This window comes from Pipistrellus hanaki, assembly GCF_964339955.1.
Source record: "Pipistrellus hanaki genome assembly, chromosome: 2".
Lineage (NCBI taxonomy): Eukaryota > Metazoa > Chordata > Mammalia > Chiroptera > Vespertilionidae > Pipistrellus > Pipistrellus hanaki.
In genome coordinates this window covers 61,861,353-61,889,307 of record NC_140504.1, presented here as the reverse complement: position 1 = coordinate 61,889,307, position 27,955 = coordinate 61,861,353, and the positions used below count along the sequence as shown (strand labels likewise).

The following is a 27,955-nucleotide window of genomic DNA, read 5'->3' as shown; positions in this document are numbered from 1 at the left end:
GAAAAACAAAGGGGGGGCGGGGGGGAGAGGCATTGCCAGAGAATGCACTAAAAGAAAAGGAGGCAAGCAATATTTCAGAAAATAAATTCAGGGTAAGGGTCATTCAATTCTTAAACCAGCCTCACCACCACCCAGACTGGCCTCAGACACCAATTTGGACCCTATGGCCACTCCAGACAAAGAACTGCTACCTTAGATGCAGACCTACAGACACTGGGACTCCAGCCTCCTTGGCCATGGGCTCCTGTGAGCCCCAGAGTGAGGTCCCATCCACTGGCCTGCTTCTTTGGTCCTGGACTTTGTGCATCCACATGAATGGAGGCAATGAGTCTCAGAATGCGTAAACTTCCCACCAAGCTCACCACTTCAGTCACATGCCTCTTATGACTCAGCATCTGGACCCTTAAGTGAGAACAAAAATGGGGAGACAAAGAAACAGCTTCCAAATGGAGAAAAAAATAAGGGAGGCATTGCCAGAGAAGGCACTAAAAGAAAAGGAAGCAAGCAATATTTCAGAAAATGAATTCAGGGTAAGAGTCATACAATTCTTAAAAAAGCTAGAAAATCAACAACTTATGTAAGACTCAAGAGGAAATAAAGAATGATATAGCTATGATAAAAACACAATGGAAGATTTCAACAGTAGACTAGAAGAAGTGGAAGGCTGAATTAGTAACTTAGAAGACAGGGCAGAAAACACACCTACTCTAAACTGCAATTAGGGGGGGAAAATTAGAAAGCAGGAAAAGAGACTTAGGGAGCTTTGGGACTACATATGATAAAGCAAGATACATATAATAGGGGTGCCAGAACTACAGGAAGAGGAACAAGGATTAGAAAAACTATTTGAAGAAATAATGACAGAAAACTTCCCTGACTTGGGGAGGAAAAAGTCACATAAGTACAGAGACTCCCAAACAAGATAATTCCTAAAACCCCCAAAGAGACACATCACAATTAGAATGGCAAATGTTAATGGAAAAGAATTTTAAAGGCTGCTACAAAGAGGTTGAGAGTTGCCTACAAGAGACTTCCTATTCTGTTATCTAATGATTTCTCAACAGAAAATCATCAGGCCAGAAAGGAATGAAATGAAGTATAGATGATGCAAAGCAAGAGACTGAATCCAAGAATACTCTATCCAGCAAGGCTATCATTCAAAATTGTAGGAGAAATCAGGAGCTTCACAGGCAAAAAAAAAAAAAAAAAAAAAAAAAAAAAAAAAAAAAAAAAAAAAAGGGTGGGTTGTCAGGGGATGAAGAGAGTTTATCATTACCAATATAGCAATGCAAGAAAGGCTAAAGGTACTGTGGTTATAAGAAGAAATTGAAAGGGAAGAAGGAACACAGACACAAAGAATAAAAATGACTACAAATAATACCTAACTACACTAATAAAAGAGAAAGATGCAAATTGACTGTACCTCTTCTACACCAACAATCCAATCAGGAGTGAGCATGCAAATTAACCCAACAAGGATGGTGGGTTAATTTGCACATGCAGGAGTGAAGCAAAGACTGAAGACTGAAGACTGAAGAAACCTGGCTTTTCCACTGCTGCCAGAGCAAAGGCCTGGGTCCCTGGTGCTAGAGGAAAATAAGTGCCGGCAGCCAGGAGAAGGAAGGTCTATTGCACGAATTCTCATGCAATGGGCCTCTAGTCAATAATAATCATAAACATAAGTGGATTAGAGGTTGAATTAAAAGATATTGAGTGTCTAAATATATAAGAAAAGATGATGCATATATATATGCTGTCTACTAAAGACCCATCTCAGAATGAGGGGCTCACACAGACTAAAAGTGAAGGGATGGAAAAATATCTTTCAGGCAAATGGAAATTTTAAAAAAGCTGGGGTAACAATACTTATAACTGACAAAATAGACTTCAAAATGAAGGCAATAACAAGAGATAGGGAAGGCCACTTCATAATACAACAAGATGATTTAACTCTGGCAAACATGTGTGCACCCAATACAGGAGCTCCCAAATACATTAAATAAAAACTGGAAGATATCAAAGTAAAGGTCAACAGCAATACAATCATAGTAGGCATATTAATACTCCATTGACACCACTACATAAATGCTCTAGACAAAAAAATAAATAAATAAAATAAATAAAACAGCAAAGAAACAGCAATCCTAAATAACTCACTAGATCAAATAGATTTAATTGACATCTTCAGAGCATTTCACCACAAAGCTACATAATATGCATTCTTCTCAAGTGAACATGGGACATGTTCCAAAATAAACCACATGTTAGGACACAGGCAAAGTCTCTCCAAATTTAAGAAGATTGAAATCATATCAATCATTTTCTCAGATCACAATGGCATAATGTTAGAAATCAACTACCATAAAAACAATAAAAAAAAAAAATTCAAACACTGCCCTAGCTGGTTTTGCTCAGTAGATAGAGAATAGGCCTAAGGACTGAAGGGTCCAAAATTCAATTCTAGGCAATGGCGCATGCCCAGGTTGAAGGCTTGAACCCCAGTGTGGGGTGTATAGGAGGCAGCTGGCCAATGATTCTCTCTCATCATTAATGTTTCTCTCCCTCTCTCCCTTTCCCTTCCTCTCTGAAATCAATAAAAATATATATTTTTAAAAGAATGTGACATTTTTAAATAATTCAAACACTTGGAGTCTAAATAGTATGCTGTTAAACAATGGTTGGGTTACTAAAGAGGTAAAAGAAGAAATTAAAAACATCCTGAAAATGAATGACAATGAAAACACAACAATCCAAAATCTATAGGACACAGAGAAAGCAGTCCTCAGAGGAAAGTTCATAGCATTACAGGCCTACCTCAAAAAATAAGACAAACTGGTAATAAATTATCTAACTCTACAACTTAAAGAATTAAAAGGAGAGCGATGATAAAAGCCCAGAATGAGCAGAAGGAAGGAGATAATAAAGATCAGAGTAAAAATGCATGGCATAGAGACCAAAAAAAGTAAATAAATACAAAAGATTAATGAAACCAAGAACTAGTTCTTCAAAAAGATAAACAAGATTTATGAACCTCTAGCCAGGCTCCAAGAAGCAAAGAGAGAGGACCCAAATAAACAAAATAAGAAATGAAAGAGGCAAAATAACAACAGACCCTACAGAAGTACAAAGGAATTTTTTTAATGCTATCAACGACTCTATTCCAACAAACTAAACAAACTAAAGGAAATAAATATATTCTGGAAAAAATATGACCTTCCAAAACTTAATCATAAAAAAACGAAAACTCTCAACAGGTCAATAACTCAGAAGGAAATTGAAGCAGTCATCAAAAAAACTTTCAGCAAACAAAAGCCTAGGGCCAGACAGCTTCACAGGGCAGTTTTACTGAACATTCAAAGAAAAACTAAAACTTCTTTTCCTCAAACTACTCTAAATTATTCAAGAGAAAGAAGCACTTTCAAGCTCTTTCTATGAAGCAGTATTACCCTAATCCCCAAACAAACAAACAAGCAAAGGAACTACCAAGAAAGAGAATTACAGGCCAATGAACCTAATGAACACAGATGCTAAAACCCTCCACAAAATTCTAGAAAATCGTACCCAGCATTACATTAGAAAGATCATACACCATGAGCAAGTGGGATTTATTTCAGGGATGCAATGATGATACAATATCAACCAATCAATAAATGTGACACATCACATAAATAAATTGAGAAATAAAACCACATAGTCATATCAATTGATGCAGAAAAAGCATTTGACAAAATCCAAAACCCTTTATTGATAAAACTCTCAGCAAAGTGGGAATAGAGGGATCATACCTCAGCATAATAAAAGTCTTATACGACAAACCTATATCCAACATCATACTCAGTGGGCAAAAACTAAAAGCATTTCGCCTAAGAACAGGAACAAGACAGTGATGCCCACCTTCACCACTCCTGTTCGACATAGTACTGGAAGTGCTAGCCACAGTGATCAGACAAGAAGAAGAATTAGAGGGAACCATATTGGAAAAGAAGTAAAACCCATTATTTGCAGATGACATGATACTGTACTTAGAAAACTCTAAAGACTCCGTCAAAAAAAAAACTATTAGACATAATATGTATTTTTTATTGAATTTTTACAGAGAGAAAGGGAGAGAGATAGAGAGTTAGAAACATCGTTGAGAGAGAAATATCAGTGAGCTGCCTCCTGCATAATCCCTACTGTAGACATGCCCACAACCAAGGTACATGCCTTTGACCAGAATCGAACCTGGGACCCTTCAGTCTTCAGGCCAACACTCTATCCAATTAGCCAAATTGGTTTCTAAACATAATAAATGAAATGAGGTGGGCGCATTGTGGGGATAAGGACACATATGTAATACCTTAATTAAAAAAGAAAAATAATTAAATTTTTAAAAAAGAATCTCAAGAAGAAAAAGTGTTAAAATGCTACATATCTGGATATATATCAGAGACATTTTTCTTAATTCCTTTATAATATAAATGTTTACAAATATAAAAATTAAAATAACAACAGCATATTTCACAGACCTAGAACTAACTCTCTAGAAATTTATATGTTGGAGAAAAAGAAAAGACCCTGAGTAGTTGCAGAAATCCTGAAAAGAACAAAGTAACAGGGATTCCAATATCAGATAATATGCTATATTACTAAGCCACTGTTCTCAAAACTGCCTAGTACTGGCATAAGAACAGACATATAGACCAATGGAAGAGAAAAGAGAACCCAGAAATCAACCCAAGCTATTATGCTCAATTAATATTTGACAAAGGAGGCAAAAGCATACAGTGGTATCAAGACATTCTCTTCAGTAAATGCTGTTGGGAAAATTGGACAGATGCATGCAAAAAAATATGAAACTAGACCACCAACCTACAACATACTCAAAAATAAAATCAAAATGGATAAAGGACTTAAATGTAAGATGGAAAACCATAAAAATATTAGAAGAAGTCATAGGAAGCAAATTATCAAAGATATGTCATAGCAATATCTTTACAGATTCAGCTCCTATGGCAATTAAAATGAAGTATTAATAGAAAATAAACAAATGGGACTACATCAAAATAATAAGCTCCTGAACAGCAAAGAAAACCATTAACAAAACCACAAGAAATCCCACTGCATGGGAGAACATATTTGGCAATGTTATCTCCTATAAAGGTTTAATCTTCAAAATTTATAAAGAATCCATACAACTTAATAAAAGGAAGATACATAATCCAATCAAAAATGGGCAAAAGACTTAAATAGACACTTTTCAAAAGAGGACATATAGAAGGCCAAGAGACATAGGAAATATGCTCAAAGTAACTAATCATCCAAGAGATGCAAATCAAAACAACAATGAGGTACTACCTCACACCTGTCAGAAAAGCTATCATCAACAAATCAACAAATGACAAGTGCTGAAGAGAATGTGGAGAAAAAGGAACCCTCCTTCACTTCTGGTGGGAATGCAAACTGGTGCAGTCACTGTGGAAAACAATATGGATTTTCTTCAAAAAATTTAAAAATGGAACTCCTATTTGACCCAGTAATCTTGGTGCATCCATCTTATATAAAAACTGCTGTTTGAAATTTTAACCCTGCTATTTTGGCTTTCTGTAAATGCTTGTTTGCTTAAATAATAAGGAAAATATGACTCCCACTCCAGAGAAGCCATAAACTAGACCCCAGACAGAGCTGCCAGTCTTGGCACCAGGCCAGGCCTTGGATATGGTCTCATGGCCCCTTCCAAGCACAGAGGCCTTCTTTCTCAGAAGGCCAGGAAGTCTCATTCCAAATTTTAGAGACAAAGGACTGGGAAAAGTATAAATAGAGAAAGTTTCCTTCATGTTGGGGGGAGGTGGGCCCAGAATTTGAAAGACACATTTTTCTCTGGGCCTGCAAATAATTATAATTAAAATGTAACTCCCTTTCTTTATGCCTGGCTTGGTTTTTCTCCGGTCTTCTGTAACAATCTCACTTCTAGAAATATATCCCAAGAAATAAGAATCACCAGTCAGAAAGGATATATATACAACGCTATGTTCAAAGAAGCACAATTTATAATAGGTAAGATTTGGAAATAGCCCATCAGCAGATGAGTGGATTAAAAAACAGTGGTACATTGAGAAGAACAAATTCTTTTTTTTTTATCTTTATTGTTGAAGGTATTACATATGTCCTCCTTTTCCCCCCATTAACCTCTTCCAGCCTACCTCAGTCACCCCCTGCCCTCACCACCCCATTGGCTGTGTCCACATATATGCATACAAGTTCATTGGTTAATCTCTTCTCACCCACCCTCTCCTGCCTTCCCTCTAAGGTCCAACAGTATATTCATGCTTCTGTGTCTCTGGGGATGAACAAATTTTAAGGGTGGGATTTTCAGGTGGTAATAGGTTTTCTGGAATTGGTTCTCTAATCTCATTAGACTTAAAGGCATTATGGCTCTATTTCTAGTGGTAAAGAGAATAGTGATAATCTATGGAATGATGCAGCATTAGAGATATATAAAATACTACCATTGGATACTCCTAACCAAATACTTATCAAAGGTCTGGATGACCATGTATTTGATACTTTAGAGTAGGGGTGTCGAACTCAATCAGAGAAGGGGCCAAAATCTAAAATCCAGCCTAAATCGCGGGCCGAATGGTTTACTGAACAGTCATAAACTGACAATGTCATAAACTGACAGCGGAGTGCAGTGATGACAGCGCGGTGCGGGCCACATTGCAAGGCCTGGCGGGCTGGATTTGGCCCGCGGGCCGTGTGTTTGACACATGTGCTTTAGAGCATTCTAGTATAATGACTTTAGCTGGTTTCTCCTAATTGCACTGGGGAAAGTGGGGTTGGGGATCGGGTGGGGGAAATAGATGAAATCATAGCATCAGATTCCCAGCTCAAGCTCTGTATAAATGACCAGAAAGTTTCAATGTCTGCCCTGAAAGAAATATCTCCTATAGCAGCAAGGCTGAGATTTCTAAAAAAATAAGATAAACCTTATTCTGTGAATGGTTGAATTACAACACAAATTCTCAAAATTGAAGATTATCTTCTGTTAAGAGGAATAAATGGAATCCTAAAAATTGGAATGGGGATATATGAACAGATACCAGTGAAGTTGGAGACATCAAATCCCTAAATTCTGCTAAGTGTTCTTTGCCCAAAGTAGTAGCCTTTCTAACACTGTCTGAAGAATTGTTAACCCTCCTTTGAAAAAAAAAAAAATGCAAGTGGCCTTCCTTGAGGTATTTGCCTTGAAAGACATTGCTGTTCTATTCAGGGCCTTCCTGACTCACTCCTTTCTGCTGTAGACCTATAAGTAGACACAAGTCCCAGCCAGAGTCCAAAAGAAGGTACAAAGTGCATCCCACAAGAAAGTGTACTACACACTATATAAGTTTCCAATTTGTACACTTATAAATCTAAGAATAAGTGTGGGATTTGATATGTGGGATAATGATTTAAAAAAACATAAAATTAGGCTAAATGTATTTATATCATCTGCTAAGCAGAGATTCTGGATTGAATGTGGTAGTTTGAGGGATAAGAAAAGACTAAAATCTTTTATTCATCTGATGGGCTAAAATATGGACCAAATGGTAGTCTATACTAAGTGAAAATTAATATCTGAACTGCCTTGGTATACTGTAGGGAGGTATCTAAAGACTAATGAATATTGAAATAGTAAATTAGATTTCTCATGTAAGAACAGCTCATTCACCCTGATGACCTTTCCCCATGACTGTGAGAAATGTTTCTAAAGAAAACCTCAACATTATTTAAGAGCTCTGTGGTCACTCTTCTCAGAACATCAGAAATCATAGTGATAACTGCTGCCATTGACTAGGATCCTTAGGTGCAACTTATTTGAATCTCTAGTGAATTTTACTGAGTGAAAAAAAGGCAATCCTGAAAGGTTACATATACTATGGTTGCATTTATATAATAACATTCTTGAAATGACAAAATTAGAGTAATATAAAATAGATTTGTGGTTGTAGGAATTAGTGGTAGGGGGTGAGATTGAAGAATCCTATCTAATAAAAGGGTAATATGCAAATTGACCATCACTCCAACACAAAAGATGGCTACTCACATGTGGTCAAAGATGGCTGCCACAAGATGGCCAGCAGGGGAGAGCAGTTGTAAGTGATCAGGCCAGCAGGCAAGGGCAATTGGGAGAGAGCAGGCCTGCAAGGGAGGGCAGTTGGGGTGGACCAGGCCTGCAGAGGAGGGCAGTTTAGAGGGACAAATCCTTCAGAGGAGGGCCGTTGGAAGGGTTGGGGCAGAGCAGAACCAGGCCTGCAAGAGAGGACAGTTAGGAGAGACCAGGTCAGCAGGGGAGAGCAGTTAGGGGTGACCACACTTGAAGGGGAGGGCAGTTATAGGCAATCGGGCCGGCAAGGAAGAAGTTAGGCATTGATCACAATGATAGGGGAGTGGTTAAGAGGCAATCAGGCAGGCAGGCAGACAAGTGGTTGGGAGCCAGCAGTCCTAGATTGTGAGAGGGTAGTAGGGTATCCCTCAAGGGATTCTGGGTTGAAGAGAGTACAGGCTGGGATGAGGAACACACACCCCATGCACAAATTTCATGCTTCAGGCCTCTAGTGTGGTAATAGGTGTATTCTGTATCTGTGGTGATGGATAACAAACATATGTGTGTTAATAAAATTGCATGAACCAAATAGACACCTGCATACAAACAAACAATACCTGGGGAATCTGAATATAATATTATTGAATTATAACTATGTCAAAATCTGGTTGTGATATTTTGCTATACTTCTGGAAGATGTTATCAAGGGAAAACTGTGCAAAGGATACCTGTGATGTCTCTGCATCATTTCCTACAACTGCAATCCACAATTCTCTCCTAATAAAAAGTTAAGTTTTAAAAGGGGAGTATTAATCCCATCACGAGGGTTCCATCCTGAAGACCCAATGACCTCCCAAAGGCTCCATCTCCAAATACCATTACATTGAGATTAGAATTGCAACATATGAATTTAGGGGAGATACAAACATTCAGTCATAGCAGTAAGTGAAGACAGGTCAGTTGCCATTTGGAAAATTATTATGTGTTATTAAGTATCTATACTAAAAACACTTTTCACACTCAAAGCCACATGATCATGAGCTCACATTCCAAAATTACAAAACACAGGAGTAAATAGGAAGCTACATAAGGAGATAATGTAGTTTTTATTGGATGCCTTCTCTTATTCCTATAAAAAAAAATTAAACTCCAATATTTATATATTGCAATTATTGAAAGTAGGTTATAAAATAAAATTTTGAAGATTTATAAAGAAAATAAAGAGAAAACTTTCAAAAATACATGGTCTCAAAAACAAAACAAAACAAAAAAACCCACAATCTATATCTTACCCTCTCCCCTTCAAACAAGTTTTGAACTCTTTATAAATTTGGCTTTAACCATGTTTTACAGGCTTAAGAAAAAAAATTTAATTTAATAAATTGTTATTGTTCAGATTATTACAATATTTCCTCTTTTTTACCCCCATAGATCCCCTTTAACCACTTCCCACCCCACCCTATGCCCTTATTTCCCCATTGTCCTCATTCATAAGTGTACAATTTTTATCCAGTCTCTTCCCAAACCCCACATACGCCTTTGCCCACGAGAATTGTCAGACATTCCCTTTAGATACCCCTGATTCAACTAGATTCACCAGTTCATTCTATTATCAGATTTTTAACTCATTTGAATTTTAGATTCATCTGTTGATAGATACATATTTGTTGTTCATAATTTTTATCTTTACCTTTTTCTTCCTCTTCCTCTTCTTAAAGAGTACCTTTCAGCATTTTATATAGTATTGGTTTGCTAGTGATGAACTCCTTTAGCTTTTTCTTATCTGTGAAGATCTTTATCTGACCTTCAATTCTAAATGATAGCTTTGCTGGGTAGAGTAATCTTGGTTGTAAGTTCTTGCTATTCATCACTTTGAATATTTCTTGCCACACCAATCTTGCCTGCATAGTTTCTGTTGAGAAATCAGCTATCTTATGGGTGCTCCCTTGTAGGTAACTAACTGTTTTTCTCTTGCTGCTTTTAATATTCTCTCTTTTTCTTTTGCTCTTGGCAATTTAATTATGATGTGTCTTGGTGTGGTCCTCTTTGGATTCTTTTTGTTGGGGGTTCTGTGCACTTCTTGAACTTGTAAGTCTATTTCTTTCAGCGGGTGGGGGAAGTTTTCAGTCATTATTTCTTCAAATAGGTTTTCAGTGTCTTGCTTTCTCTCCTCTTCAGCCACCCCAATAATTCAGATGTTGGTACTCTTAAAGTTGTCCCAGAGGATCCTTACACTATCTTCATATTTTTGGATTCTTTTTGCTTTTTCCTTTTCCAGTTGAGTGTTTTGGTTCTTTGTATTTTAAATCTTTGACTTGATTCTTGAATTCCTCTAGTCTGCTGTTAGGTCTCTGTATAATATTTTTTATTTCAGTCAGTGTAGGTTTAATTTCTAATTGGTCCTTTTTTATATCCTCCAGGGTGTCTCTAAATTTATCAGCCTTTTCTAGGAAATTCGTGAAAAACCTTAAAACTGTGGGTTTGAACTCTATATCCAATTGTTTGTTTTCCTCCATTTCTTTCGTTTGTGATTTTTTTTTTTTTTTTTTTTTTTTTTGGCTTCACCTTTTTATTGCTTCCCTGAGTTGGTAGGGTAGCTTTGTGTGCTAGGTGTCTTATATGGCCCAGTGTCTCAGCCTCCGCAGTTACCTGAGGTGAACACTCTTGGTGCACCCCTTTGTGGAGAGTGTGTACAGCCTTGTTGTAGTTAAGTCTTGATTGTTGTTGGTGTCATTGAGAAGAATTGACCTCCAGGCCAATTGGCTGTGAGGATCAGCTGTGTCTATGCAGGGAGAACATTTGTCTTATGAGAAAAGACTTGCAAAATTGCAAAATCCTCTGTGCTCAGCTTGGATGGGGCAGAATCTCATGGCTGATCAGACAGTCTTGGCTTCCCATCAGGCCTGCCCTATGAGGCCCCTGGGTCTCAGTGTCTCATAGCAATTGCTGCCATCCTCTCTGCACGCACTTGTGTGCATGCTTCTAGACCTCTGCTTTTCAAGTCTCTCCTGAGTTACCATGTGCTTCTCTCTTTTCCCAACAATCCAGACTCCCCTTGTATGAGTCTGGTTCCCAAGGTCTCGTCCAGAGATGTGGGTGAGTGCAATCAGAACTGGGGTTCTGTGCAGTCAGGAGCTCCCATCTCCCTCCCACTAGATAAATCCAGCCAAGCACTTAGCTGCCCATCCACTCCTCCTGTGTGTCTCCGTATCTCAGTTTTTTACAGTTCCTCTGAGTCTCCATGTGCCCTGATTTTATTATAGTTGTAGAATTTCCACTCAGCCAGCTTTCCTGTGGGTCTGGATGATGTCCGTTCTGTCTTTTAGCTGTAGTTTTGAAATTGATGTGCGAGGCAGAAGCTTAGGTGTTCACCTATGCCGCCATCTTGATTTCTCTGGGGATAAATATTGATAAGATATCTTTCTACCTAGGACATCTAACAGACTATCTCCTGGAGAGCAAACAAACTGTAACTCTGGCATCTGATCAACTTTAGCCCAAAATTCTCTTCCCTTCCTTGTCACCAAACAACAGCAGCCATTATTCTTTAAAAAATGAAGCCACCCTTTGTTTATTGTCCTGTATTAACTAGGGATGCACTAGCCCGTTCCTCTTTTGGAAACTTTTCCTTTGCATCAGTTCCTTTAGTTGTAAATTCTTTCACAGCCCACATTACTGGACAAACCCTAACAAAAGAGATATACATTATTAGAAAATGATGAGTGTTGGAGACAATAAGGAAAAATTGAAATTCTCACAGAGTGTTCGTATGAATTAAAAATGGTTCAGATATTGAAAAACTGGTTCTTTGAAAAGGTTCATGAAATTGATAAACTTCTATTCAGACCAGCTAATAAAAGAGAGGACATGAATTACTAATATCAGAAATGAAAGATGGGTCATCACTACAGATACCAGGTACAATAAAATAATAACAAAGAAATGTTATTTGCAACTAAATGCTAAATGCAACTCTATACTCACAATTTTGATAATTTGGGTACAAAAATCCCTTGAAAGACACTGTCTGCCAAAACCCACACAAGAAGAGATAGATAATCTGAGAAGGCCTATATCTATTTATAAAATTGAATTAATAATTACTAATCTTCCAAAAGAATTGGTAAATTCTAGCAAACATTAATGAAGAAATTATACCAGTTCTCTATAATATCTTTTAGAAAATAGAAACAAAGAAAACTCATTCTATGAGTCAAGTGTTATCCTAATATTAAAAATAAAGACATTACAATAGAAAAAAGCTACAGACCAATATCTCTCATGGACACAAAGGCAAAAATCCTCAACAAATTTTAGCAAATCAAACCTACAATGTAAAAGACCAAGTGGGTTTTACTCCAAGTATGAGTGGTTCAACTTTCAAAAATCAATTAATGAAATATCACATCAACATGCTAAGGAAAAAAATCATTTATCAAAAAAAAAAAAACACCCATTCATGTGTTAAAAAAAAAAAAAAAACTCAAAAAACTAGGAATAAAGAAGTATTTCCTCCGCAGCATAAAGAATATCTACAAAATAACAATAAAATATACAGTTAAAGTCATGCTTAATGATAAGAAATTATAAGCTTACTCTAGGAAGAACACAAGGATGTCCCTTCTTGCCATCTCATAAAGTATTTCTCTTTCTCTGGTAGGGTTTATTTCACTTGGTATAATAATCTCCAGGTCCAATCATACTGTCACAAAAGGTAAGATTTGCTTTATTATGGCTGAGTAGTATTCAAGACTCCATTTTGAATTTATACTTATGTATGGTTTAAGAAGTTGGGATAATTTCATTTTTTGCATGTTTCTATACAATTTTCTCAACACCGTTTATTGTATAAAGTATCTTTACTCCATTGTATGCTTTTGCCTGCTTTGTCAAATATTAATTGGCCATAAAGACCTGGGTTTATTTCTGGGCTCTGTGTTCTGTTCCATTGACCTGTATCTCTGTTCTCATGCCAGTAGCATGTTATTTTAATTACTATGGCCTTATAGTATACTTTGATATCAGGTAGCATGATTCCTCCAACTTTGTCCTTGTTTCTCAAGATTGCTATGGCTATTTAAGATCTTCTGTGGTTCCATACACACTTTTTAAAAATATATATTTTATTGATATTTTTACAGAGAGGAAGGGAGAGAAATAGAGAGCTAGAAACGTCGATGAGAGAGAAACATTGACCAGCTGCCTCTTGCACACCCCCTACTGGGGATGTGCCCGCAACCAATGTACATGCGCCTGCCTGGAATGGAACCTGGGACCTTTCAGTCCGCAGACCGATGCTCTACTACTGAGCCAAACCGGTTTCAGCCCATACACACTTTTAGAATATTTGTTCTAGTTCTCTGAAATACATTATTGGTATCTTGATATCAATTGTATTTAATCTATAGATTTATTGGCATTTCAATTATGTTAATTCTTACTATCCATAAACATGATATATACTTCCACTTATTTATATCCTCTTCAACTTCTTTCTTCGGTATCTTATAATTTTTTAATACAAGTCTTTTACATCCTTGGTTAAATTTATTCCAAGCTGTTTGCTTTAGGGATTTGGGATGTAATTATGAATTCGATTGTTTTTTTAGTTTTCTGTTCTGACAGTTTATCATTGTGTATAAAAATACTACTGATTTCTGACCTGGCCGGTTTAGATACAACGTCATCCTGCAGACTCAAGGGTCCCAGGTTTGATTCCAGTCAAGGCATCTACCTTGGTTGCAGGCACATCCCCAGTAGGGAGTGTTTCAGGAGGCAGCTGATGGATGTTTCCCTCTCATGCATGTTTCTAACTCTCTATCGCTCTCCCGTTATCTCTGTAAAAAAGCAATAAAATATATTTTTAAAAATATTGTACAACTGATTTCTGGATATTTATTTTGTTTCCTGCTACTTTACTGAATGGCCAAAATCCAGAATGTTGATAGTGCCAAATGTTAGCATGGACATAAAGCAACAGGAACTCTCATTGATTGCTGGTAGAAATGTAAAATTATATATGCAGTCACTTTGAAAGACTGTTTGGTGGTTTCTTACAAAACTAAACATATTCTTACCTATGATTCAGCAATAGCTCTCCTTGGTATTTATCCAAAAGAGGAAAAAATTTATGTCCACACAAAAACCTGTACATTAATGTTATAGCAGTTTTATCCATAATTACCAACACTTGGATGCAGCCATGATTTATTCATTCAGTAGGTGAATGAATAAATTGCAATAGATCCAGACAATGAATAATGTTGATAGCTAAAAAGATAGGAACTCTTGTGCCATGAAAAGACATAGAGGAAATTTGAATATATATGAAGTAAAAGAAGCCGATCTAAAAAGGCTACATACTGCCGGGACTGGTTTGGCTCAGTGGATAGAGCATCGGCCTGCGGACTAAAAGGTCCCAGGTTCAATTCCGGGCAAGGGCATGTACCTTGGTTGCAGGCACATCCCCAGTAGGGGGTGTGCAAGAGGCAGCTGATCGATGATTCTCTCTCATCGATGTTTCTAACTCTCTATCCCTCTCTCTTCCTCTCTGTGAAAAATCAATAAAATATATATTTTAAAAGGCCACATACTGTACAATTCCAACTATATGACATTCTAGAAAAAGAAAAACTATAGAAACACTTAAGATCATTGACTACCATTGTTTACTGGGAGGGAGGATTAAATGGGTGAAACACAGAGGATATTTAGGGAAGTGTGACAGCTCTGTATGATACTATACAGATGGATATATGACATTATACATTTGTTCAAAGCCATGGAATATATAAAACCAAGAATAAATCCCAATTTAAACTGTGAACTTTGATGAATAATTATGTGTCAATGTAGATTCATCAATTGTAATAAATGTAACACTTTCATGGAAGGGTATTGATAGTTTCAGATAGTTATGCATGTTTGGCGTTAGGAGGTGTATGGGAAATTGTTGTACATTCTTCTCAATTTTGCTTTGTGAAAAAAAAAAACTGCTCTAAAAATTGTCTTAAAATATGCACACACAAAAATCACCTTTTTATAATCATTGAATACCTAAAGCAATCTCAGAATTTAAATCTCCTTTAAACAAATAATGGAGTCATTGCATTAATGGGTTTTAAGTAAACCCTATTCAATTACATCTTTTTTATTGCTTTCTGTTCTCTGCCAGAACTCTACTACATCTAAATATTTCTCTATAGAATCTGCTTTCAACTTAATTTCAAATGTTCTTCCCTCCCAATACCTTTCAGCTTTCCTAGGCACTAATTCCCTATTTATTTCTTCTAATAATTGTTTTTCTTTTTTAACTAGACATAATATGGCAATGTGAAAGCCAGTTTTCAGAATGTTGTGGAACTTCTTGGGGATCATTGCAAAGAAAGACATAATGGATTCAAAAATTTGTTTCTAGCTGCCCAAGCCTGCTCTAATTAGAGAAAATTCACTCATATGATCTACCTGTTTATATTTTTGGAAAGGAGTCCATTTGAATAAAGATTTCTGGTGAGAGTATAAAATCATTATTTGAATTAATTATTTATCATGTATCTATTGTTATGTTTCCTGACCCTCATTTTCTGAAACAAATTGTACCCATAAATTTCTTGCCCATATTTTAAAATTCAAAAACCCAGATAGAAATTTAGTGTTTTATTCTTAGCCTCGGAGATAGAAATATTCCAAATATTCAAAGAGAAATAAATAATTACACAGCAGTAAATAATACTGTCCAAAAAGAAGAATTCAAGTGAGACAATGAAAATACAAACCAAACAACTGGAGAAACATTATAGTTGTTTATTCCCAAAAGTTTAGTTTCACTTTATTCTAGTGTCAACAATATTACTCTGGACTGGGCTAGTCAGCTGGTCAAAGCACCTTTTAGGTAAGGTAAATCAGAAGGCATTTTGCTGGATAGTGCACAAATTTACACTTTTATTTGAATAAATCATTAAACATCTTATAAACATTTTATGAATGGATCTAGAGCATTCTCATCACTAAAGAAAGACATCTTTATTTTTGACTGAAAATGTTCAGCATCAGACTTACCAGGCCCCATGATTATGATGGAGATCAGTAATCTCAAAGTTGAAGTCCTCCCGAAAGTATGCATTTGGAGTGATTTTCTTCTTTAATGCAAATTCATTGAAAATCAATCAATGGATTCAGTGAATCTCTCAGGAATTTAACAGGAATGGTTGTAACTTTTCTTTACCATTTTTCTATCTTCTTATCTTTATCTTCATCTCCATTCTATGTGTTTTTCACTGATTAGCAACTGACAGGAAATGTCAGTGAGTTTTGCTTGGCCTTAGGGTAATGAGGGAGGAAGCATAGTGGCCAGGAGTATGACCACTCAAATAAGAGAAATAATTGGAGTGTGGGCTTAGCTGCACAAAATAAGATATCTGACCATCCTCCAGTCAATGACTCAAAATCAGGTGTAGACAGTATGATTATTTGGGGTATTTGAGTGACCCAAATTGTCACCAGATGAGGACCAGACCCAAAGCTGATATGTCTGAGGCCAGCCTGTAGTGTGGGTTCTTGACTTCATGCAGGAAAGATTTCACAAGACCAGTCCAGGTGATTTTGAGAGTACATTTATTAAAACTAGGAATAGAAAAAAAAGAGGAAGAACTTAGGATAAAAGATGCAACAGGGGAACGCCTCGGTGGTGCTCAGCTATGGCTCGCTAAAAATGTGATAGGAAAGCCTCCAAAGGTGGGGCTGCTTTCGCTCTCCAGGAAGTCAGAGAAAGATGGGACCTCCAAGGCATGATTAGGGAGTAAACCTGGGATGAGCTGCTGCTGCCCACTGCTACCCTGGTTGCAAGTTTTGTGGGGACTCTTAGATTAAAGAGAAAGAATGTAAAATGTTCATGTCCAAGAATATAGGTGTGCTCTAGAGAGAATGTCTGCCAAGTCTTTGTTTTGAGGGTTTTCATCTTTCTTATTCAGGCAAAAGTCCGAGGGGAGGGTTTCAGCAGAATATTCATCAGCTTTTCAGATTTATTTTTAATATGCCTGTGCATAAAAATGAGTGTATAGGGGAGTTTGGGATTATTATTTGGTCAGCTTCACTGTTTTACTTTTATCTTGGGTCTGTCTGACTCTAATTGGGTTTTTCTTATTTGTTCCCATAATTTCATCCATCTGTGGGTTTGGCTGGCACAAATGGCACTAATTGAGTCTCTGTCCTCTATCTCCTTGACCAGGGTAATTTAAGCTATTTATTCTATGGTTAGGAAGGAGAGGTATAAACTATTTTTTCTCAAATGTCTGTGGTTAGGGGTGATAAGGTTTTGTAATTCACTAGCTGTCTACAGGTGTTTAAATTGTTTGCATTGTTCATTTCCCCATTCCACTTATCCCCATATTTTCTTAGCTTCTTTTTTAAATACATTTCATTGATTTTTCACAGAGAGGAAGGGAGAGGGATAGAGAGCTAGAAACATCAATGAGAGAGTTACATCAACCAGCTGCCTCCTGCACACACCCAACAGGGATGTGCCCACAACCAATGTACATGCTCTTGACCGGAATTGAACCTGGGACCCTTCAGTAAGAAGCCCGAGGCTATATCCACTGAGCCAAACCAGTTTAGGCTTTTCTTAGCATCTTACTATCTTCCCTCAAAATTGGGGTGGACATAATTTTTTTTAAAAAATAAAAACTATATTAAAATAGACCCATTGATCTCCATATCAGTTTTGAGTTTGATTGTTCAGGGAATTTAAGTGGCCCAAATATTAGAGGAGATTTTTAGGGACTAATGCAAAACCCTAAACCAGTGGTCGAAAAACTCATTAGTCAAAAGAGCCAAATATCAACAGTACAACGATTTAAATTTCTTTTGAGAGCTGAAAACCAACTTCTGCACATGGGCCAGAAAGTTTCAATTGCACTGTATGTGTGCACCCCCATGTGGTATTTTGTGGAAGAGCCACACTCAAGGATGTGAGGGTGGTGTCCCTCAGCCCAGGCTGCATCCCCTCTAATCTAGGACCCCCTCGAGGGGTGTCTGACTGCCCTTTTAGGCCCGATCCCTGTGGATCAACTCCATGGCCATCAGAGCCCAAGATTCCCCCAGTTTGCTTTTCCACAACGTTAGTGGGTGGCTTCCATCCTCAATGTCCCCTTAGCCCAAGTTGGCTGCTGGACCTCCGTCATCACATCAGTGTTGAAGTCTAGGTGATATGGAAGAAAAGCCAAAGAGGATTTCTCCTTTATCTCTTTAAAGAGTTTTAAATCAAATGATTTTGCTTACATCTCATTTGGGAAATGTTTTTCTGGGTGGTCACACTCAGCTACAAGGGAAACTGAGGAATGTCTTTTAGCCAAGCATGCCCCCACACTAAATAAAATTGGAGTTATGTTGTTAAGCAATGCATCAGAGGCCTATGTCACAATTGTGCCGTGTAACAAACAACCATAAAACCTCTGTGATAAGAATTGCTCTAATATATGCTTAAACCAGTATAAGTCAGAGTTCTCAGTGCTCAAATGTCAGATGGCCAGCTCTTGTGATTCTACTGAGCCCAGGAGGTGGCTAGTTATTGGATTATCTAGGCTGGCCTCAATGGTGAGAGGGTGGGAGGACCAGAGTAAAGTTAGCTCTGCTCTGCATGTTTCTCATCCTCCAGAAGACTAGCCCAGGCATGTTCTCATTGTTCTCATGGAATATCATGTAGAAATATGCAGGATCTCTAAGAATTTGGATCACTACCACTTATACCATATTTGAATGGCCAAAGTACATTGCATGGCGGGGGGGGGGGGGGGGCAGAATATGCACTCTTTTTTTTTTTAAATATATTTTTATTGATTTTGTACAGAGAGGAAGGGAGGGAGATAGAGAGCTAGAAACATCGATGAGAGTCATCGATCAGCTGCCTCTTGCACACCCCCTACTGGGGATATGCCCACAACCAAGGTACATGCCCTTGACCAGAATTGAACCCAGGACCTCTCAGTCCCCAAGCCTATGCTCTATCCATTGAGCCAAACCGGTTTCGGCAGAATATGCACTCTTTTTACGGAAAGAACTCTAAAGTCACTGAAAAATTACATGATTAGAAGGAGAGGTGCAGATTTAAAGTCATGAATATAATCATCCACCACAAGGAAAAAGGGGAAGATGAGCACTGACCCAGGCAACTAGCAATCTGTGCTACAGCATTTTTAGTCTGTTACAGAATTGTATTACTAGACATTTTTCTGTCCTATGCTCTATTTTTAAAATGAGGAAATTATAATAAAAGGAAAAGAGCTAATGAAAGCTATATATGACATTATTTTACTAATTTAATTATTTCATGGCTCATGATCCACTTACTAATGGAGTGGGTATTAACATTAACATTTGCCTATTCTTTTGATATCAACTTTTTTTTTCAAAGGTGCACATGCTTCTGGAAATAACTCCTGTCCATTTATTCAGTAATCAGTCCAAACATGAAATGCAATAGCCCCACCAACTGCCAGCAAATAAAGAAGGGGGATGGGAAGTCAGCTATGAGCTGACTTGAAGATAGTGTTTGTAGCTGCTCCGCTATTGCAACATTGATTAGCATCTCAAGTGGGCCAAAGAAACAAGAAAGTTTCAACCCTTTGCATCTCATGTTACACATAAACTAATTACTAAAATTTTTTAGCACACCAAAAAATACATATTATATTTTTGCTCATGTGGAGAAAAAAAAAAGGTATAATTTTGATTCATTCACATCGGACTGCTATTGTTGTGTTGACTGTTGTCATTTTTAAATTTGACACTCTAAGGGAAAAGAGGTCAGTGCCCCTGACTAAATAGTCAGGTATTGCATGTTTTACAAATTCTTGCTGCAAACGAGAAAATCGCTGCGCTAGGATGAAAGCGCTGTCTAAAGAACCCAAGGGGTGCAGAAAGCTGCTCAGCATTGCTGTAGGCTTTTGCTGAGTCCTCTTCCTCTTTAGGGTGAGAAGCATGGTGGTTTCTCATTTTCAAATAAAACTAACCAGAGAAAATATGAAAGTACATGAGTCATTCTAGACATTTATAATGGCAGGCAGCAAGCTTTTCCATATATATTAGAGATAGAAATATGTATGTATATAGATAGATAGATTATAGATGATAGATAGATAGATAGATAGATAGATAGATATAGATAAATAGATAGATAGATGATAGATAGATAGATAGATAGATAGATAGATATAAATATAGAGATAGAGAGAGTTTAAAACAGGCCTTGCAAATTATCACATTGGGCTTCTTATAAACACAAAGGCATCAGAGTAACAGGAGCAGTTGAGTTAGATGTTGAACTCGAAGGCTGATTTCAACTGGCTGCATTTTTGTGATATCTCATCAAATTTAAATTGAATTCCAGATTTTTATTTTTTTTGTGCTCTAGGAAAAAACATAAGACATACAATTATGCTTGAATAAATACAAGCCTTCTGAAGTAGAGAAACTTGGAAGTAAACACTTAAGTCCCCCATGAATTTTCAAAGTGTGGTCTAGGATAGGTCTCTCCTATGGAAAAGCTACAGTAAAGCAGAAGCTCTTGTTCCAGCACTGCCCACCTCTGCCTCAGCTCTCAGTTGTTAAAAAAAAAAAAAAAAAAAAAAAAAAAAAAAAAAAAAGCTTTTATTCAGAATAGGAGCTAAGAGTATAAACAGAATGTGCCAAAAAATGTACCAAGCTTTACCCAGGACATTGTAAACTCAAAGTTTCACAATGATGTCTTTTTGTTAGTTTCTTTTGCTTTGCTTTTATTTGTCTGTGTTGTTGAAAGTATTACAGACATCCCCTTTTATCCCCCCATTGATCTCCTCCAACCTGTCCTTGTCCACTTTCCATGCCTCCTCCACACTGCTGTCCATGGGCTATGCATATATGCATATAAGTTCATTGGCTAATCTACCTTGTTTCTAATGAGTTTATATTTTTCAGTCTTCAGTTCCTACCTGCAACCATTTATCCTCTGGAAGTAGGTGATTTCCACAATGACCAGGACGACCAAGAAGATAGAGGCTTTCAGATAGAGTATGATCAGTAATTGTGACACTGGAAATATCACACCTTTAAACAGAGGCAACACAGACAGGGATAAGGAGTCATTTCAAGGATTCTTCTAATAAATTAAAGCTACTAGTTTAAAAGAGCCCTTTAAAATAGTTCTAAAAGTTCAGATTATCATAATCAAAACAGTTTCTAAATTAGAATTTGAATGTTGTGAATGTATCACTCTTTCATGACAGAGTTTAGGAATCATGACTGTGTTTTACACATAGTTGATTCAATTATTTTCTGAATGAATAAGTGCAAGTTGGCATTTCTAATACTTACCAATTTTATAATTTTTTTTAAAGAAGGAAACGTGCCCTAGCCAGTTTGGCTCAGTGGATAGAGTATTGGCCGAAGTACTGAGGGTCCTGGTTCAATTTCAGTTAAGGGCACCTGCCTTGGCTGCAAGCTTGATCCCTGGCCCTGGTTGGAGTGCATGCAGGAAGCAAACAATTGATGTGTCTCTCTCACATTGCTATTTCTCTGTTTCTCCCCATCCCTTCCATTTTCTCTAAAAACCAATGGGGGGGGGGGATATCCCTCAAATGATAATTAATTATTTTTAAAAAGGAAATATACTTTCCAATTTATTGTGTAAATACTAGTTTTAGGGGCATTGTTCTTAATATTTTGGACATTAATAATACTTTCCACACAGTGAGGTGATCTTTGTCACTGAGTTGCTATAATTCCCCCGTTATCATTCCTTGTCTTCCTTTCATTTATTCATTTGTAAAATGCCCCCTCAGGAATTATTGAAAAGATAAAATGGCACCAAGTAGGACCATTATTCTGAAGTTTTTTCTCTTAAGAAAAAATAACCACCCATTAAATAACCGGCTCAAATACTAAAATTAGAATGCTGTCAGACAATCTTCTAGGCACAGTAAAGGAAGAAGAGGAAGATACATCCCAGCCCTCAAAAAGCACACAATCCAATTTGGAAAGTCAGATCCATACAAATGAAAAGATAACTTATAAGAGAGCAAACGGTGCTAAGTGAGTATTGTAAATTATAAGGAATAAGAAAGCTGAAGCAACTCTAACTGGGAGGTCAGGATGAAGTAGAATTTGAACTGGGCCTCATTGATAACAGGATTAATTAGGTTAAGAGAAAAAAGAACTTTTCAAGGAAAAAAAACAATTTTAACAAAGATTTGAAAATGAGTGAACAACTAGTATTTGGAGAATCTTTAAGATAATTCATGAAAGAATTCATAGGTGAGCATTAACACCTCAAATAGTGAAGAATTTGTGAGCTACATTACAGCTATTTATATATACAAAGAAACACCCTTTCTCCAGTCATTTCTTCTAATGTCTCTGCTTTCTTCTTTATATTCCCGACTCCTTCATTTCTTCAAATCATGCAAACTGAATTTGTTGAACACCAGAAATCTGTTGATATTATTTGTGTAAACCATAGCATTCTGTTGTGACTATCTGCAGTTATTAAACCAAGAGGAAATGGATAAGTTGTAGAAAAATATAACCTTCCTAGTCTAAATCATAAAGAATTGGTAGATCTAATATCATATTCAATGGTGAAAAACTGAAAGCTTTTCCTCTAAAATTAGGAACAAGACAAGGATGCCTACTCTTACCATTCTTATTCAACACTAGAGGCCCAATGTAAGAAGATTTGTGCACATATGGGCCTTGCTTCCCCTGGCTGCTGGCACTGCCTTCTCTCCTGCCAGAGCCACCTTTCACCCGTGCTGCACAGAGGCCCAGAGCGGATAGGGTGGTGCGGAATGCATGCATCGTCACCATGGCGATAACACAAGCGTCCTGCCCCCAGCCACTCAGAGCCTGCACATACAAATCAACCTGCCATATTTGTTAGGTTAGTTTGCATGCCCACACCTGATTGGCTGGTGGGCATTGCAAAGGTACAGTCAACCTGCAACTTTCACTTTTATTAGTGTAGACTATGGGGCCTAGTGCATAAAATTTATGAGCTGGGGGGGAGGGGGGAGGGGTGGTCACTCAGCCAAGCCTGTCCCCTCTCATAGACTGGGAGTCCTCAGGAGATGTCCTCCTGAAGGCTTAGGCCTGGGGCATTCTGGGACCCTAGCCACTCAGGGCCTACAGAGTCTGAGTGGCCTGGGTCCTGAGGATGTTCCTGGGAACCAGGCCTCTGTGTGCCCGTGTATGCAAATTAACCCACCAGCTTTGTTGTGTTAATTTGCATAATCACTCTTGATTGGCTGGTGGGTTTTGTGGAGGTATAGTCAATTTGCATCTTTCTCTTTTATTAGTGTAGATAGTTCTGGAAGTTCTAGCCTGAACAATCAGGCAAGATAAAGAAATAAAAGGCATTCAAATTGGAAATGAATGAATAGAAGTGTCACTTCTTGCAGATGACATGATTCTGTATCTAAAAAGCCCTAAGCCGGAACTGGTTTGGCTCAGTGGATAGAGCATCGGCCTGTGGACTGAAAGGTCCCAGGTTTGATTCCACTTAAGGGCATGTACTTTGGTTGTGGGCACATCCCCAGTAGGGGGTGTGCATGATTCTCTCTCATCAATGTTTCTAACTCTCTATCCCTCTCTTTTCTTGTCTGTAAAAAATCAATAATATATATATATATATATATATATATATATATATATATATATACCCTAAGACCTCTACCAAAAAAAAAAACTATTAGAGACAAATACAGTGAAGTTGCAAGATACAGAATCAATGGAAAAAATTCCACTGCTTTCCTATATATTAACAATGAAAACTCAGAAAAAAATAGAAAAATAAACAATTTCTTTTACATTGCAACAAAAATAATAAAATACCTAGGAATAAACCTAACAGAGGACATGAAGGATTTATATACTGAAAACAGAAATGTGTTATTAGAAGGGATTAATAGACACAATGAAATTGAAAGATATTTTATGTCTTGGATTAGAAGAATCAACATAGTTAAATGACCATATTACCTAAAGAAATATGCAGATTTAATGCAATCCCATTCAAGATCCCAATATAGTTTTTAAAAAAATATAGAACAGCCCTAACCAGTTTGACTCAATGGACAGAGCATCGGCCTGCTGACTGAAAGGTTTCATGTTCGATTCCAGTCAAGGGCATGTACCTTGGTTGTGGGCATATACTCAAGTAGGGAGTGTGCAGGAGGCAGTTGGTGGGTGTTTCTCTCTCATCAATGTTTCTAAATCTCTGTCCCTTTCCCTTCCTCTCTGTAAAAATTAATAAAATATATATTTTTAAAAAATAAAAAATGTAGAACAAAAAATCATCACATTTGTATGGAAGCACAAAATACCCCAAACAGCCAAAGCAATCCTGAGAAAAAGAGGAATGAAGCTGGATGTTTCATACTACCTGACTTCAAATTATACTACAGAGCTACAATAATCAAAATAGCATGGTATTGGCAAAAAACAGACATAAGAACAATGGAACAAAATTGAGATCCCAGAAATAAAACCATATGTAAATAGGCAACTAGATTTTGACAAAGGAGCCAGAAACACACAATGAAGGAAAAAAGCCTCTTCAATAAATGGTGCTGGGAAAATTGGAAGCTACATGCAAAAGAATAAAACTAGATTACAGTTTGTCCCTATGTACAAAAATTAATTCAAAATAAATCAAAAACTTACATATATATCTGATACAATAAATTATATAGAAGAAAACATAGCTACTAAGCTTTTGGACCTTGAATGTACAGAACATTTTTTGAATTTGACTCCAAAGGCAGGGGAAGTAAAGGCAAAATAAATGCATGGGATTATATCAAGGTAAAAAGTTTATGAACAGCAAAAGAAACCACCAACAAAATAAAATGGCAACAAACTGAATGGGAGATGATATTTGTAAAGAAAAGCTCCAACAATGGATTAATACCATTAATATATAAAGAACTCATACAATTGAACACCAAACAAATAATTCAATTAAATTTGGCAGATCACCTGAACAGACACCTCTCCAAAGAAGACATACAAATGGCCAATAGATATATGAAAAGATATTCAACTTCACTAGCTATTAGGGAAATGCAAATCAAAACACAATGAGATACCACCTCACACCTGTTTGAATGGCTCTTATCAATAGACAGGTAATAAGTGTTGGAGAAGTTGGGAGGAAAAAGGAACCCTCATTAACTGCTTGTAGAAATGTAAACTAGTATAGTTATTATGGAAAACAGTATGGCGGTTCCTCAAAAAAATAAGAATAGAGTTACCAGATGGCCCAGCAGTCCTTTTTCTGGGTATCTACCAGAAAACTTAAAAACACATATTCACAAAGATATATGCTCCCCTATGCTCATTGCAGTATTATTCCCAGTGGCCAGGACATGGAAACAACCAACATGTTCTTCCGTAGATAATTAAATATGTTGTGCATATATACAATGGAATACTACTCAGCCATCATGGATGGACCTTGAGAACACTATACTAAGCAAAATAAGTCAGTCAGAAAAAGCTAAGAACCATATGATTTCACTCATACTTGGGATATAAAATGTAAACTCATACACACAGTCAACAGTATGGTGGTTACTAGAGGAAAGGAGTTAGTAAAGGGTAAAGGAGGCAAAATGGAAAATGATTTGACTTTGGATGGTGGGCTCACAATGCGAAACACAGATCATGTCTCATAAAAATGTACACTTAAAGCCTATGTGATCTTATTGACCAATGTTACCTCAAAAATTTTAAATAAATAAATTAATAAAATAACAAAGCAACACCCTTCTAAACTGTGTCTAATTTTTGCCCAGTTTCAACCACCAATGCAGCGCTGGTTGGCTCCTGTCTCTGGTCAGCTATTTACTAGGACAGAAAATGGCCATGAAGGACCCAGTCCTAGCACAGAGCTCCACTTCCAGCTATAAAAATTTATTTTTATTTTTTTAATCCTCACCTGAGGCTATTTTTCCATTGAACTTTTAGGGAGAGTGGAAAAGAGAGAAGGAAAGACAGAGAAAAACATCGATGTAAAAGAAACACATTGATTAGTTGCCTTCTGCATGAGCCCCGACTGGGCTGGCGGGGAGCCTGCAACTAAGATACATGCCCTTGACTGGAATCAAACCCAGGACCTTTTGGTCTGCAGGCTGATGCTCTATCCACTGAGCCAAACTGTATAGACCCACCTACAATAATTTTTCATGAGAACTATAGTAACAAGTATGATAGCCAATGAGTATTAATATAATAAATATTAGCACTAACATTTATTAATATTAATAACTAATATTAAGATAATAAATGTTAAGAAACTAATGTTAAGATAATAAATACAATGGCTAACATTTGAGTACTAACTATGTGTTGGGCACTATGTTAAATACCTATTATTATATTTAATTAACACAATCATTCTATGAGGCAGTATCATCCTCCTCTTTTAACAAATCAAGAGATCATGGAATAGAGAAATTAAATGTTGTTCAAGAACACACTGCTGATAAATGAGAAGCCACATTATGCCAAAGGCTTTGCTCTGGAACAATATGAGGACATGGACCATGTGATTTCATTTTTTATTACAAATTTTAAACATATAAATAACATTAACATATACACCGAGTGGCCAGGTTATTATGATCTCTGAACGCATAATAATCTGGCCACTCAGTGTATATCTTATATAATAAAAGGCTAATATGCAAATTGTCCCCTTGACCAGGAGTTCGACCAGCAGGCAGGCTGGCCAACTGTCCATGTCCCCACCCCCTGGCCAGGCTGGCCAGACCCCACCCTGGCACGAATTCATATAGTGGGCCAGATTATTATGAAATACTGAGTGGCCAGATTATTATGATCTCTGAACCAAAGATCAGTGTACTTTGTGAATGCATTGATGAACTAGTTTCAGATGACAAAAGAGGGAGAAGGAAAACTTCCTTACTAAATCAAGGTAACAATGTGGTGACCACTATAAGAAATGATCTCAAAAGTAAATGCCTATAGGTCACTAAGTTAGCAAACAATAGTTCTACAGCTGACACACTGACAGGTATTTAGAGACTGTATTGTTGTGAGATTATTAAATTAATTCCTTCTATTTGATAAATAAGACAAAAAATTGCTCTGGCATGTAAACACATTTCCTAGTTAAGTTTTAGAAAATATATACAACTTAGGAGTTCAATCTTTCTTTACCTTGTCGTTGGTTCACTCATAATCTTTTATGGTTGAACATCACCTTTACTACACTCAAAAAGAAACAGGTGCTTACCATGATTCAGCTCTATGGACCGACTCCAGTTGCCAGTCTCATGGGAGACAGAGCAGGACACAATAGACACATTGCCATCCGCCCAGTGGCACGTGCTCTGGACAGTCACTGTGCCATTGCCCCAATCTTTGTGCTCAGGGACACAGTCTCCCGCTGGGGTCCAGGAGATCCGGGCAGCCGGCCTCCCCGCAGCTGCCTTACACACCGCAGTTCTATTCTCGCTTTGAAACAGAGTCACCTCAGGGGCCACTGCAGGGATGAAGAAGTAAATGCTTTAGTCCTAACACATTAGACATGGAATTTAAAGAGGAATTACTTTAAGTCCCAAATCTGGTTTTCTGAATCACCCCAATGTACAATGTTCCTTACCTAGCATTCGGAGGTGATAGTTATACTGGAAATTCGCATCAGGTGTTACCACTGCACACCTGTAATACCCCTCATGAGTGATGGCCACTGGGTCAATCTGAAGGACAGGAATCTGGTCAGGTCTGTTGGGCCAGGTCATTCTCTTGTCAATGCAGTTTGTTTCTATGGTCTCATTTGTGTCTCCCCTGTGGGTTCTGATGCAGGGAGGCTTGTCTCCGAGGGTTATTTCC

The 27,955-nt window shown here is 37.3% G+C and overlaps 1 protein-coding gene across 1 annotated transcript; it reads right to left on the bottom strand.

Moving 5' to 3' along the window:
* Positions 1-161: 161 nt before the first annotated feature.
* LOC311615139 (cell surface glycoprotein CD200 receptor 1-like) lies at positions 162-27,955 on the bottom strand (the record flags this gene model as incomplete). Its single annotated transcript, XM_084870397.1, has 4 exons — positions 27,726-27,955; positions 27,357-27,605; positions 21,034-21,148; positions 162-402 (listed from the first exon to the last, which is right to left on the bottom strand). Exons 1-4 carry the CDS (start codon positions 27,862-27,864, stop codon positions 162-164), a joined length of 744 nt encoding a protein of 247 aa, XP_084726523.1. The 5' UTR covers positions 27,865-27,955.